The sequence below is a fragment of the Desmodus rotundus genome, chromosome 3, assembly GCF_022682495.2.
Source record: "Desmodus rotundus isolate HL8 chromosome 3, HLdesRot8A.1, whole genome shotgun sequence".
Classification (NCBI taxonomy): domain Eukaryota; kingdom Metazoa; phylum Chordata; class Mammalia; order Chiroptera; family Phyllostomidae; genus Desmodus; species Desmodus rotundus.
In genome coordinates, this window is record NC_071389.1 from 64803790 (window position 1) to 64818387 (window position 14598).

Below are 14598 nucleotides of genomic sequence, written 5' to 3' on the forward strand. Positions count from 1 at the left end.
TAAGTAAATTGGGGGGCTACTTTAAATAGAGTAATTAGGGAAAGTCTTTGAGGAGGCTATGTTTTACCTAAGATCGGATGAGTAAAAAGTTGCCAAACCTGCAAAGATCCAGAGAGGGTGTTCCCAGCAGAGGCTACAAAACATGACCACCACCACCACCACCGCTACCACCCCTGCCCACCGCGCAAGGTAGTAGAGAACTTGATGTGTTGGAAGCATAAAAATAGTAGGATCAGTGTGATGTGAAATAATAAATGTAGGTAGGTGCCAGATTGCTGGGGTCTTTACAGGCTATATGTTGGAAGACAATTGAGGGGATTTTAATAGGGGAGTTGACATCATCTGAATTACTTGTGATAAATGCTCTGATAAAAATAAGTACCATGTATTACAGAAGTTAATAAAAATAGTTATTAACCCATCATGGGAAAGAGTTTATAAGTAAGAAAACAAAGGTATAAGGACTAAATTATAAGCAGTATCCCAAGGTTAGGAGGACAAGAGTTTGCCAAAGAGAAATAAAAAAAAAAAAATCTTGCCCTGGCTGGTGTGGCTCAGTGGACTGAGTGCCAGCCTGTAAACCAGAGGGTCACTGGTTCAGTTCCCAGTTGGGGTACATCCCTGAGTTGTGGGCCAGCTTCCCAGTTGGGGGTGAGCAAGAGGCAACCATGAATTGATGTTTCTCTCCCTCTCTTTCTCCCTCCCTTCCCCTCTAAAAATAAATAAATAAAATCTTTAAAAAAAAAAAAAAAAAACCCTTTTGAGCTGCATCAGATCATACTTCAGATTAGATAAGCATTCTAAAAGGTTATCCAGTAAAGAATGCCAGAATGGTGAGATGATGAAAATCCTGTTACATGTGGGACCATTGAAGGAAAATGGGATTTTAAGTCTATTAAAGAGGATATTTAACAAAGATTTGGTAACTATCTTTAAAAAGAACATATATAAAAAGAGTTAGACTAAGAATAGCAAGAGATTTCAATTTGTGTATGTCAACTCTAATGGATTGGTAGTGGTTTTCTGGAGTTCGTTAAGATTTACTGGGTGTTGGGGACAAAAGGCATACAACTGTAATTGAATAACAATAAAATTTTTTTAAAAAAAATTTATTGGGTACATTTGGTTTAGAGAGAAAATTATACTGATCAAGTAGCAGTGTTTGCCATATGTGTGGAGAAAGGGCAAGCTGTAAGCACATCTTCCATCCTTAGATTGACTGTGTACTTTGTGGAGGACAAAGCACAAGTCAATGGATGGCAGATTTCATTTCCGTACAAAGAATAATACTGTTAAAAAATGAAATGAGCTGCTGTAGGAATTAGTAAATTCTCTCTTAATAAAGTTCAGAGAGCAATTTATAAAGAGAATGTAAGGGAATTCTTGTGTCAGAATGGTTACACCTCTAAGATGTTTTTCAATTCTTTTCTCTTTCAGGGCCAGAGAAGTAGCATTGTTATATGGCGTAAATTAGCTGTTTAAATAGTTAGACCATTATAATTCAGTCAAGCCCACCAGAACGAGAAATACAGTTGAGGTTGTTAGTGTATAGACATGGTCTTCATGTTTTGTTGTATTTGCATCCTTTTCCTACACTAGATGTGTAAATACATATAAATATTTATGACTATAAAATGTTTCTTTCAGTTTCCATTCGTTTTTAATGTAGTAGGTTTGCTATAATGTTGGCTTTGAAGCCAGAGAGACTGGGTTCATTGTTCATCTGCTCCTTATTAGCTATTTGATAATAAATAATTTATATAATCTTACTTCTGGGCATTTGTTTCACCATCTCAAAAATGGAGATAAAATATAATCCTCATAGGACTGTTATGAAGAAAAATTGTGAGAGTGTATATAAAATGCTTCACGTTGCCTGGCACATTTAAGCCACGCAGTGATTTTAGTTATTTCAGCCCCTGGCTTTGGCATGTGACTATAAATATGAGTGTAATACAAGAACATGTTAGGTAATGAGGAATTAATTGGTTGAATGTTACTTGCTTTCATTTGAGAGCTAATTTAAAGTGATTTTCAGATTTTTGATGACTGGTATGATCAAAATGAAACTTACTAAAGATAATTATTATTAGAGGGAAAATGGCTGGTTAGATTTCCCTTGTAGCTAGGTGTTTGTGTAAAGAGGTATATATTTAAAATAGAACTTAAAAGTAGTTAAATGTCATGTGATCGTTTTATAGTTAAGGAAACTGAGAACCAGAGTACTTAGTTGCATATCAATAAGTGTCAGAGCCGGTACTAGACTTTGTATCCTAAATGGATGGTAACCTGATGAGATAGAAAGATTACAGTGACACAGAGGAGGAAACAGCAGAAGATGATGGAAACCTTTAAGAGAGAAGATAGTTTAAAATTACACACACTACAATGTTAGACAACTAGAAAGACTGATACTTGTCAATTGGTTATTCTTCGCTTGGAATTACAATCTTCACCTACAATTGTTTCTTTACTCCATTCTTCCCACTTTGGAACTTTGAAGATATTACATGGCTAAGTCAAGCTATTCATCCCTCAGGCCTACTAGAACTTTTAGGTTCTTGATATGCATATTACTTGTCCCTAATTTGATTGTAAACTTCTTTGGCAGAAACCACATTCGTTATTGTACCAACCCCTTCTGCTTTCATAGTATGTCTTACTTTTTCATGTGCTTTTTACTCTTTCATTTTATCTCTTACATTTATAGACTTTATTTATAGAGAATATTTATAGATACATTTGTAGGTACATTTATTTTAAACTGCCTGACATGTTCATGACCAGCATTTTGCCTGAAATGTCAAGTTTCTTTTATATGGCATTCTAGGAACTAAGTTTTCTGTACTGGGTCTGTACTTTTCAAGATACAAGATTTGTAAGTCTTTTCAGAGTTGTAAGATACTCTATAAATGACATAGATGTAGAATGATCTAGAAGAGTTCAAATTATGTTCCTGGGAACTCAGGGCTCTGCAGAATTGTCTCAGAAGACAGGACAGGGACTTTTCTTTATTATTGAGATGCCCGGTAAAATGTCATTTGGAATTTGCCAGTCAGGGAAAAAAAAAAAGATTTGAAAATTGCTGATCTAATCCAGCCCCCTCATTTTACACATTAATAAGGAAATTATGTCCTAGGGGTTAAATAATTAGCATAAGATATAATTCAAGATTCTTAATGAAGTCTACTGACTACTCATTCTGCGTTCTTTCTGTTCTTACCAGGTTACCCTTTTTATATTTTCTTATAAAATTTGGTCTTTATTCATGTTTATTAGAACACAATAGCTATGTAATTTCTCACTTTTCCTGAATTCCTCCATCTCCATTGTTATAAAAATTTTGACTCTTCCATGAGAATTCAAAATAAAACACAAGAGGGTACACCAAGCCTTTATACCTAACCTTTTCCCTTTCACATTTCATTTTTATTAACCTTACTATTGTAAAAGAGACAATCTGTATTAATATTAGAAACATAGATAGATGGGCCCTGTTCTTAGAACTGAAACTAGAAAATTTTTAGCAGGAATCAGTGCTGTTCAGAGCACAGTAATAGAGAATGTTCACTGATAAGTGGAGAAAGAGGAAGAAAGGACAGTGAGAAAGTGAGATCCAATAAAAAGGTAGTAGGATTACCAGGCTGGAAGTAACAGTGAGGCTGAAGGATCAGTGGTTGCTGAGGTACCAGAGAGACTGAGCCAGAATGTTAGGTGGGGGTCAGAGAGAAGGTTGCAGACAGCTGAGATTGTGGTGCGATTGCATTTGTTCGTATGACAGTGGCAGTGAGAGGCTGGGGTGTAGCATAGAGGACAAGGTGATTAGAGAAGAACTCAAGGGATTTTTTCTGTTTATTGGCTTCAGATTTTCAGAAATATCTTTTTATACTGCATTAAAGAAGGTTAACATTTAACTCTTTGAAAGCATCCACTGTCATATCCTCATCCTTATTCCTGAAACATAAGCTGATACCTGAAAGTGTAATTGGTGTGCAGCAACATTGTGGACCCCAACCCATGTAAAACTTAAAGCATGGGAGAACACACTGTGTGCTTTCATTTAACAGCCTGCTTCACAAGAAAAAAAGGAAGCCCCCTCTCAGAAAACTCACACTGGGACTTGAGTAAGAAGGTCGAGAAAGAGACCCAGATTTTAGGGGAGAAGTGCAAATGATACCTCATAGAAACCATGGCAGTGAGAAAGATACTGTCCTCCCTATAAAATGATAAAAATGTAAAGATGCAACATCTTAATGTAGAACAAGTCATAGACTAAGAATTCAGAGACATTTTACCATATTTTTCAGACTATAAGACGCCCCCCCCCAAAAAAAAACTGGGGGGGTGCGTCTTATAGTCCGAGAAACACGGTAATTCCCTCCGTGCATGAGCTGTCTGACATTGAGCACATTGTTTAATCTGAGATGCTGTTTTTTAAAATTATAATGGAGCTATAATAATATTTACACTTTTTATGTCTCTTTTGCTGATTCCATATCAACTGACATGTCACATCCTCCTTTGAGACTATGAGTCTTAAAAAATGAGACAGTGGAATATATATAATTGTCTACTTTTTTTCTCATCTTTATTATTTCTTGACCACTGGGTATTGTGCAATACTCCTTTTTTTTTTAAGTATATTTTATTGATTATGCTATTACAGTTTTCCCAGTTTCTCCCCCTTAATCCCCCCCTCCGCCCTGCACTCCCCCACCCTCCTGCATTCCTCCCCCTTAGTTCATATCCATGGGTTGTACATATAAGTTCTTTGTTTCCTATACCATTTTTGACCTCTCCCCATCTATTTTATGCCTATCAATTATGCTTCTTCTTCCCTGTACCTTTTTCCCCCTATTTCTCCCTTCCCCCTCCCCACTGAAATCTCTCCATGTGATGTCCATTTCTCTGACTCTGTTCCTGTTCTCGTTATTTGCTTAGTTTTTGTTTTTGTTTGTGTTTTCTTTTAGGTTCATTTGTTGATAGTTGTGTTTGTTGTCATTTTACTGTTCATATTTTTTATCTTCTTTTTCTTAGATAAGTCCCTTTAACATTTCATGTAATAAGGGCTTGGTGATGATGAACTCCTTAAACTTGACCTTCCTTATCTGGGAAGCACTTTATCTGCCCTTCCATTTTAAATGAGAGCTTTGCTGGAGAGAGTAATCTTGGATGTAGGTCCTTGCCTTTCATGACTTCAAATACTTCTTTCCAGCCCCTTCTTGCCTGCAAGGTTTCTTTTGAGAAATCAGCTGATAGCCTTATGGGCACTCCTTTGTAAGTAACTCTCTCCTTTTCTCTTACTGCTTTTAAAATTCTCTCTTTATCTTTAATCTTGGGTAACTTAATGATGATGTGCCTTGGTGTGTTCCTCTTTGGGTCCAATTTCTTTGGGACTCTCTGGGCTTCCTGGAAATCTATTTCCTTTGCCAGATTGGGGAAGTTCTCCTTCATTATTTATTTGTTCAAGTAATTTTTCAATTTCTTGCTGTTCTTCTCCTTCTGGCACCCCTATAATTCAGATATTGGAACATTTCCAGTTGTCCCAGAGGTTCTGAAGCCTGTCTTCATTTTTTTGAATTCTTGTTTCTTCCTTTTCTTCTGGATGGATGTGTATTTCTTCCTTTTGTTCCAAATTGTTGCTTTGAGTCCTAGTCTCCTTCCTGTCACCGTTGGTTCCCTGAATATTTTGCTTTATTTCATTTTGGGTATCTTTCATTTGTTTTTTCATTTTTTGACCAACCTTAATCAGATCTGTGAGCATTTTGATTACCAGGGCTTTAAATTCTCTACCAGATAGGTTGGCTATCTCATCACTTAGCTCTCTTTTTGAGGCTTTGCTGTGTTCTTTCATTTGGGCCCTATTTCTTTGTTTGTCTTACAACCTGTTAAGTTGTAAGGGGACGGGACCTTAGAAATTCACCGGGGCAGGGCAACCCTCCTTGCTTCGTGGCAGTGCCTGTGGGGGAGGGGCCAGAGAAGGAACAGTGCTCAGCCCTGGCCCACTTTCCACCAAACTCCTGTGTGAGACTGGGAGTTTCTCCAACTGCTGCAACCACTGTAGTCCACAGTCAATTCTGAGTCTCAGTTTCCCGTTCAGCCAGCCTCGCCCCCAGGGTCTGCTGCCTTGCTGCAGTTTTTCTGAGCCAGCGCAGGCAGGGACATCCTCCACCTCACTGTGGTTTCTCTTAGCCAGCCCCACCCTCAAGGTCTGCAGCCTTTCTGTGGGTTCTTACCAGTCTGGTTGTTCTGTTTGACTGTTTCTTTAATTCCTTGGTTGTCGGAGCTCCATGCAGTTTGATATTCTGGCACTTCTGGTTGTTATTGATTTTAAATTGGTTGTTATCTTCCTTTGGTTGTGCAAGGAAGTGAAAGGTTTCTACCTATGCCTCCATGTTGGCCGGAACTCTGCAATACTCCTTACCAACTTCAGTTGGTTCTTCACTCTAACATTTGCCATCATTATGGGGGATTTAAAAATATCTGTATATCTAAACAACCTATTTAACCTAATGTTATTTCAAGTTTCTTTGAACACTTCAAACACAGTATACCTTTACTCTTTGTCATTTTAGCAAAGAATTGTTCTGAACTCTTAAATTCTTATGTCAAACTTTCACCGAATTTTATTTCCCTAAATGAGATAACTACACAAAGCACCTGGATTAATACCTTGTAGTGCACATAGTTATGTAGTAAATGATAACTCAAGTTATTACTGATGTTCCTCTGGCTCTTTTACTTCGTTAACACCAAGCTAGATATTTGATTTTATGTTTCCATTTCCTTGATCCTTTAAGAAGGGTCCATTACCCCCTTACAGGTTAGTTTTTACTCTATTTACTGTAAAACTAATATTACCAACAACCATTGTCTTACTGATACCATGTAACATCTTTCAAAGTTGTCTTTATACCAGACCTGCTGTGGAAACCCACAACTACAAATCACTTCTACCATCTGTCTAATTTGCTCTGATGTGCTGAATGCTGCTGAAATGGATCGCCTATTACTATAAATTTTAATTTCTAACTTGAGCTGGGCTTATAAAAGTTGGCCCACTTTTCAGGGTTTTACCTTATTACCAGCAACTTTTCTTTTCCCTGTTTGTTTATGTAACTTCTACCCTACCTCAGCCCCCTTGGCTGCTGCTGCTGCCTTTTTTTTTTTCCATAATCCTTACTGTATTTACATTTTTTCTTTATATTAGTAATTTTATTATTTTTTATTTTTACAGTAAACTTTTGAGGAAGGTATATTTGTTGCCATTTTAATGAAGAAGAAACCAAGGTTTTAAGAATTATATAATTTGCGAAGTGCTCCCCCCAGTATTTCCAGTGCACACCTGGCATCATACATAGTTATCACAATATTATTGACTATACTGTACATTCCCACACTGTTCTGTAGCTATCAATTTGCACTTAATCCTTTCACCTCTTCCACCCATTCCCCCAAAGACCCTCCACTTTGGCAAAACCAGGAACCCTGTATGTGAGTCTGTTTCAGTTTTGTTCATTTATTTTGTTCTTTAGATTGCACATGTAGGTAAAATTATATGGTATTTGACTTTCTCTAATTGGCTTATCTTGCTGAGTGTAATACCCTCTAGGTCCATCCATGCTGTCGCAAATGGTAATATTTCATCTTTTCTGATTACTAAGATTCTATTGTATATATATTCCACTGCTTTTTTTATCCACTCATCGATTGATGGACACTTGGGTTGCTTCCATATTTTGCCTATTGTAAATAATGCTGCAGTGAATACAGGGATGCATGTATTCTTTCAAACTAATGTTTCTAGTGTTTTGGATTTCTTCAGATATATACCCAGAAATGGAATTGCTGAGATATATGCAGTTCCACTTTTAATTTTGGGGGAATTCCAAACTATTTTCCACAGTGGCTGCACCAATCTGCATTCCCACGAACAGTGCAAAAGGGTTCCTCTTTCTCCACATCCTCTCCAGCTCTTGTTGTTTGTTTATTTACTGATGACAGCCCTTCTGACAGGTGTGAGGTGATATCCCATTGTGGTTTTAACTTGCATTTTTCTGATTATTAGTGACCGTGAGCATCTTTTCATATGTCTGTTGGCCATCAGTATGTCCTCTTTGGAGAAGTGTCTGTTCAGGTCCTCTGCCTATTTTTTAATTGGATTGGTTGGTTTTGTTTGTTTGTTTTTGGTATTGAGTAGTATGAGTTTTTTTATAAATTTTGGATATTAACCCTTTATCAAATGTGTCATTGAAGAATGTGTTTTCCCATTCAGTGGTTTGGTCTTTTGTTTTGTTGATGGTTTCCTTTATTGTGCAAAAACTTTTTAGCTAAATGTCAGAGATCTTACTATGTTTTCTTCTAGGAGTTTTATGATTTCAGGTCTTATATCTTAAGTCTTTAATCCATTTTGATTTATTGTGTATATGGTGTAAGAAAGTGTTTCAATTTTTTGCAAGTATCTGTCCAGTTTTCCCAGCACCATTTTTTGAATAGGCCATCTTTACCCCATTGTGTGTGTTCTTGCCACCTTTGTTAAATATTAATTGACCATATAGTATGGGTTTTTTTCCTGGGCCCTCTGTTGTGTTCCATCTATCCATCTTTGTCTTTTTATGCCAGTACCATGCTATTTTGATTACTATAGCCTTGTGTATAGTTTGATATCCTGTAGCGTGATACCTCCAACTTTGTTGTTCTTTCTCAAGATTGCTGAGGCTATTCAGAGTTTTTTTGTGGTTTCATGTAAATTTTGGGATTATTTGTTCTAGTTCTGTACATCATTGGTATTTTGATGAGGAATTACATTGAGTCTGTAGATTGCTTTCTGTACTATGGACATTTTAATGGTGTTAATTCTTTGTGAACACAGTATATGCTTCCATTTATTTGTACCCTCTTTAGTTTCTTTCTTCAGTGTCTTATAGTTTTCTTAGTGCTGGTATCCCACCTCCTTGGTTAAATTTATTCCTAGGAATTTTGTTGATGCAATGTAAGTGGTATTGTTTGCTTACTTTCCCTTTCTGATAGCTTATTATTGGTGCATAAAAATGACACTGATTTCTGAGTATTAATTTTGTTATCTTGCTACTTTACTGAATTCATTTATCAGTTTCAGTAGTGTTTGGTAGACTCTTTAGGGTTCTCAACATACAGTATTGTCATCTGCAAATAATTAGTTTTACTTCTTCCTTTCCAATTTGGAGCCATTTATTTGTTCTTTTGGTCTGATTGCTATGGCTTGGACATCCAGTACGTGTTGAGTAAGAGTGGTGAAAGTAAACATCCCTGTCTTGTATTTGACCTTCAGGGAAACACTTTTAGGTTTTCCCTGTTGAGTAGGATGTTGACTGTGGGCTTGTCATATATGGCCTTTACTGTGTTGAGGCATGTTTCCTCTATTCCCACTTTGCTGAGAGTTTTTATCACAAATGGATGCTGGATTTTGTTAAATGCTTTTTCTGTTTCTATTGAAGTGATCATGTGGTTTTTATCCTTCACTTTGCTTATGTGGTGTATCACTTTAATTGATTTGAGAATATTGTAGCAATCTTGCATCCCAGGGATAAATCCCACTTGATCATGTGTATGATCTCTTTCCTGTATTTCTGAATTTAATTTGCTTATATTTGTTGAGGATTTTTACATCTATGTTCATCAGGGATATTGGCATACAATTTTATTTGTCAGGTCTTTATCTGATTTTGGAATCAGGATAATGCTGGCCTCATAAAATGAATGTGGGAGTCCTCCCACCTCATATATATATATGTATATATTTATATATATATATAAAAGCCAAAGCCTATGTTCTTCATAATAATAGGTTAACTTGTCTCCTTATTTCCAATCTATCCTTCTGCTAGTGTAGATTTTCTTAAGTACCTATCATCATCATCATCATAGCTGATGTTTATTAAGAAGTAGTTACTAACTAAAGATGTTTTACACAAAAGAAACCGTCAACAAAACGGAAAGGCAACCTCCAGAATGGGAGGAAATATTTGTAAATTATCTGATAAAGGATTAATATTCAAAATATATAAAGAGTTCACAGAACTCAATAGCAAAAAGCAAACAATTTAAAAATGGGCAGAGAAACCGACTAAATGTTTCTCTAAAGAGTGCATCTAGCCCTAGCTGGTATGGCTCAGTGGATTGACTGCCGGCCTGCGAACCAAGGGGTCACCGGTTCGATTCCCAGTCAGGGCACATGCCTGGGTTATGGGCCAGGGCCCCTATGGGGGGTGCATGAGACGCAACCACACACTGATGTTTCTCTCTTTCTCCTTCCCTTCCCCTCTCTCTAAAAATAAATAAATAAAATCTTAAAAATAAAAAGTGCATCTAAATGACCAACTAGTACACAAAAAGGTGATTAACATCACTAATCATCAGTGAAATGCAAATCAAAACCACAATGTGATATCATCTCACACCTTTCAGAGTAGTTACATCAAGAAGATGAGATAAACATAGACTAGGATGTGGGAAAAACCCTTGTGCACTACTGGTGGTGATGTGAATTGATGCAGCCGCTGTGAAAAACAGTATAGAAGTTCCTCAGATTTAAAAATAGAACTGCCGTATGACCCAGCAGTTTTACTCCTAGGTATGTATATATCCAATGGAAATGAAAATGGGTATTGAAGCGATATCTGCAGTCCCACATTCATTGCAGAATGATTCACAATATCCAAGATATGTAAACAATCTTACCATCCATCAGTGGATAAGTGGATAAAGAAAGTGTTATATGTGTATATTCCGACACACACAGACACACACACACAAATATTCAGCTGTGAAAAATGCAAATGCTGCCATTTGTGACAACATGGATGGCCTTGAGGACGTTATGCTAAATACGCCAGATCAGTAAAGACAGATACTGCGTGATATCACTTTACATATCGAATCTAAAAGCAAACAAACAAACACTAGAAAGTGTTTACCAGGGGTTGGGAGGGTAGGGAGGAGCTGGCAAAAAGGTGTAACTTTCAGCTATAAGATAAATAAGGTCTAAACTTACAATGTATAGCATGGTGACTCTAGTCCATAACATTGTATAAATGAAATTTGCTGAGACTAGAACTTAAATGTTCTCACCAAATAATATATTTTTCTGTATATATAAAATATTTGAGGTGATGGATGTGTTAATTAACTAGATGAGAGGAATCCTTCCAAAATGTATATATATACATCAAATCATTGCAGTGTACCCTTTAAATATTTTTATTTAATTTTTATGTAACCTGCTACTTAGTAGTGGGATATGTCAGATTGTTATATAAAATAGAATTTCTCAAAGCTTGGAATCAAATTGGACATTGCACCTTACCTCCCTTTTCTGTGGTAAAAATCAGTGGTTGAAACCCAATTTAGCAAAGATGTGATGTCATCAAAAGGAATGTGGTACGTTCAATGTCGACTGTTTCTTATGGTGTGCCACACATGTTACTATGTTTCCTTTGTAAAGTTAAAATATCTCCATTCCCCTGGAGTTTCTCAAGAGCAATTTGGGAACCTCCCTCTTCTTTGTGCTTCAATTCTTTTCATGCTAGATGCGTACTGTGTTTTTAAATTGCAGCACTGTTTTAAGTTGTTGCTCTCTTTCTCCTCCTACATGTATGGCATGTTGATTAAAAGTCTCTTGCCTTTTTATATTCACTTTTAGGCCTTGCAGAAACTTCAGACAAACCATTCAGTTTTCTTAGGTCTACCAGAGTTTTTCTCTTTGATCCTGTGTTCAAATTCATGGTGGCAGAATGAAACACAAGTTGGGACAGATTGCCAGTACTGCCAAATCAATACTTAGCTCATACTACTCAGCTGTTCTGATGATTTGTTACTCTTAGGGTTTGACATTACCTGCAAACATGCTCTTGCTTTATAAAAACTGACCTTCTTCTGGAAAATTGCCAGCAAATGAGCAGTTACAATTGCAGTTTAAATTCAATAACCATATGATCTCACCTTTAACTGGAACATAATTAACAAGAAAAAAGCAAACGAAATATAACCAGAGACATTGAAGTTAAGAACAATCTAACAATAGCCAGGGGGGAGTGGGGAGGGGACAGTGAGGAGAGGGGATTACAGGAACTACTATAAAGGACACATGGACAAAATCAAGGGGGAGAGGGCGGAGGTGGGGGAGGGAGGGGGAGAAAAGGCATACAACTGTAACTGAATAACAATAAAAAATTTTTAAAAATTCACTAAGTACTACTGGCATCTAGTTATATAGAAGATACTTAGCTTTTCAGATGAAATATCCCTGTTTTATCCATCCATATCACACTGGATGTTAGGGTTTAAAGTAAGATTGGGGTGCCGTGAAACAGTGTTATCATTACTGACATAAAATATGTTACTTTGCTCTAGATCACAGCTATCACCTCCTTAAATTGTGTAGAGAGTAATACAGGGAACAATGCAAAATTGTTTAACAAAATTTGAAAAGCTTTATACCTAAAACTTCATTATGAAACTCCAGGAAAACCAGCCTAAGGTTTTGATATGCCCTTCTATCCCAAATCTCAGATCTTTCAACATAGTTCAGTTTGAAGCATGCAATAAAGGAGACAGAGAAATGAATCAACATGTGAGTTCTACCAGAGTGGCTAGAATAAATGCAAAAGAGGTGATTGGACCTCCTGTCCAGAGAAAGATACAATGTTACTTTAGCAGTGTGAAAGTATAAGAACTTTTAACAGGTATTAATTCCATCCCCCGCATCCATATCCTGGCATCTGCCTTCTCTATAACAAGTCTTCCTCCCTGATGCAGTGGAAGAAGATAGAAGAAAGTATACCTCTCCTCCTCTAGTCTAAAACAATATAATTAAATTAGCAGTTCCTGGTTTAATTATTCATTCCATTTATTTCCCAAAATAACTTTCCAAAATACTTAAACTTTTAACTTGAATAGAATATTATAGTACTCATACCCACGGCTTTTATATACCATTTACTGATCTTAAAATAATTATACTCATGCTTCCCCTTTTGTGACAAGTATTCTCTCCCATAGTAATACATATCAGAGAAGAGAAATGAGGTGGGGGCCCTGGGCTCCCATATTCATTGCCATAAATGTCTTTTTCTAGTCCTTTTCCTGACCGGCTATGAGATCCTCTAGCACATTGTGTCTTGAATCATTTTTTTTCATGTTCTCTTTTTTATGAGTGTTTTCTGTGTTCATTTGTATCAACTGGTTTTATTTAAAGACAAAAGATATTTTTATTAAGTGTACTAAGAGCTTACATAAGATACATAAGTTCATAAATTTAAAGTTGTTATTTGAAAGAAGTAATGTATTACTTTGTTGCGCCTAAAGGGAAAAACAGCCTCTTGTGGGTGGTCTGCACAATCATGGAAAACAAAAAATAAGTGCGGTGCTTTGTAATTAATTGTATGTAGATTATAACACACATAGAGAGAGAGAGGTCAGTTTATGGCATGGACTCCCCTCCCCCATTTATAAACTGTATTCTTCTAGTGAATTTAATAATTGATTGTTAAAACTTTAAATACATTTTTCTATTTAAGCATCATTTTCAATGACTACAGAGTACTCCCCCATATGAATACGGTATAATATACTTAACATACCCATGGTTTTTGGACAGTCAAGTTCTTGCTTTATGCTATTTTTTTGTTGTTACAATAAATGCACATCTTTTTATATAAACCTTAATATGAATTTCCCTTCTTCTCCCCACCCACTAAAGGCCCCTGCTATCACTGGTCCTATAACCCAATGGTATTCTTCTGAACATTAAGGGACCTAATGTTCTTAAAGTGCTTAGCACAGTGGGTGGCACACTGTAAGTACAGAATAAGTACTGTAGTTGGCAGTCTTTCCCTGACTCAACACTGAGACAAGGGAATAAAGTTTGAAATGATTCTTTCAGGTGTGCACTGAGATCTTTTAGCACTAGCACAGCAAGGGATGCCAAATGGAGGAGGAAAATCTGAAAGGTTATAGTGTAAGATGGAAAGAGTTTCTGTAGTTATTTATTTGTATTGGCCGTTTCCAGTTGTGTATTCTTTATATAAAAGGAATATCTTAGCCAGAGATTGTTGGAATATAAATTTCTTCCTTTGAGTAAAACTGTATACATTTGTTAAAGTAATAAATATAAGAAATATTGAAAAGCACTCTTTAAAATAGTGTGATCATTGTGTGTGTTATCTTTGTTTATTGCATTTGTATTTTATATTTTTGTGATATTTCATTCACCTATGTGTCCAATGATGTCTTCTCTGTTTTATTTCTTTTAAATCATCCTAGTCACGTGAACTGGAAATTTCAGTTTATTGGCGTGATTGGCGATCTCTGTGTGCTGTAAAATTTCTGAGGTTAGAAGATTTTTTAGACAACCAGCGGCATGGCATGTGTCTCTATTTGGAACCACAGGGTACTTTATTTGCAGAGGTAATAAATGCATTTTATTAAATGTGCTTAAGTACAGTCGAAATATATATGTAGGCAGCATGATGTAGAAGTGGAAAGGGCATTAGGGTGAACAACAGACAACTTGAAATCTTGGCTCAACTCTGCCACCGAAAAGGTATATAAGACAAATAA

The 14598-nt window shown here is 36.3% G+C and overlaps 1 protein-coding gene across 3 annotated transcripts in view; it reads left to right on the top strand.

The window, feature by feature from the left end:
• The window catches only part of PKN2 (protein kinase N2), a 116984-nt gene that overhangs the window by 78429 nt on the left and 23957 nt on the right, over positions 1-14598 (top strand). For all 3 annotated transcript variants that reach the window (XM_045199394.2, XM_024565292.4, XM_045199396.2), the window contains one exon: positions 14302-14445. In XM_045199394.2, the coding sequence (XP_045055329.2) occupies positions 14302-14445 (144 nt within the window). The remainder of the gene's footprint in view (positions 1-14301; positions 14446-14598) is intronic.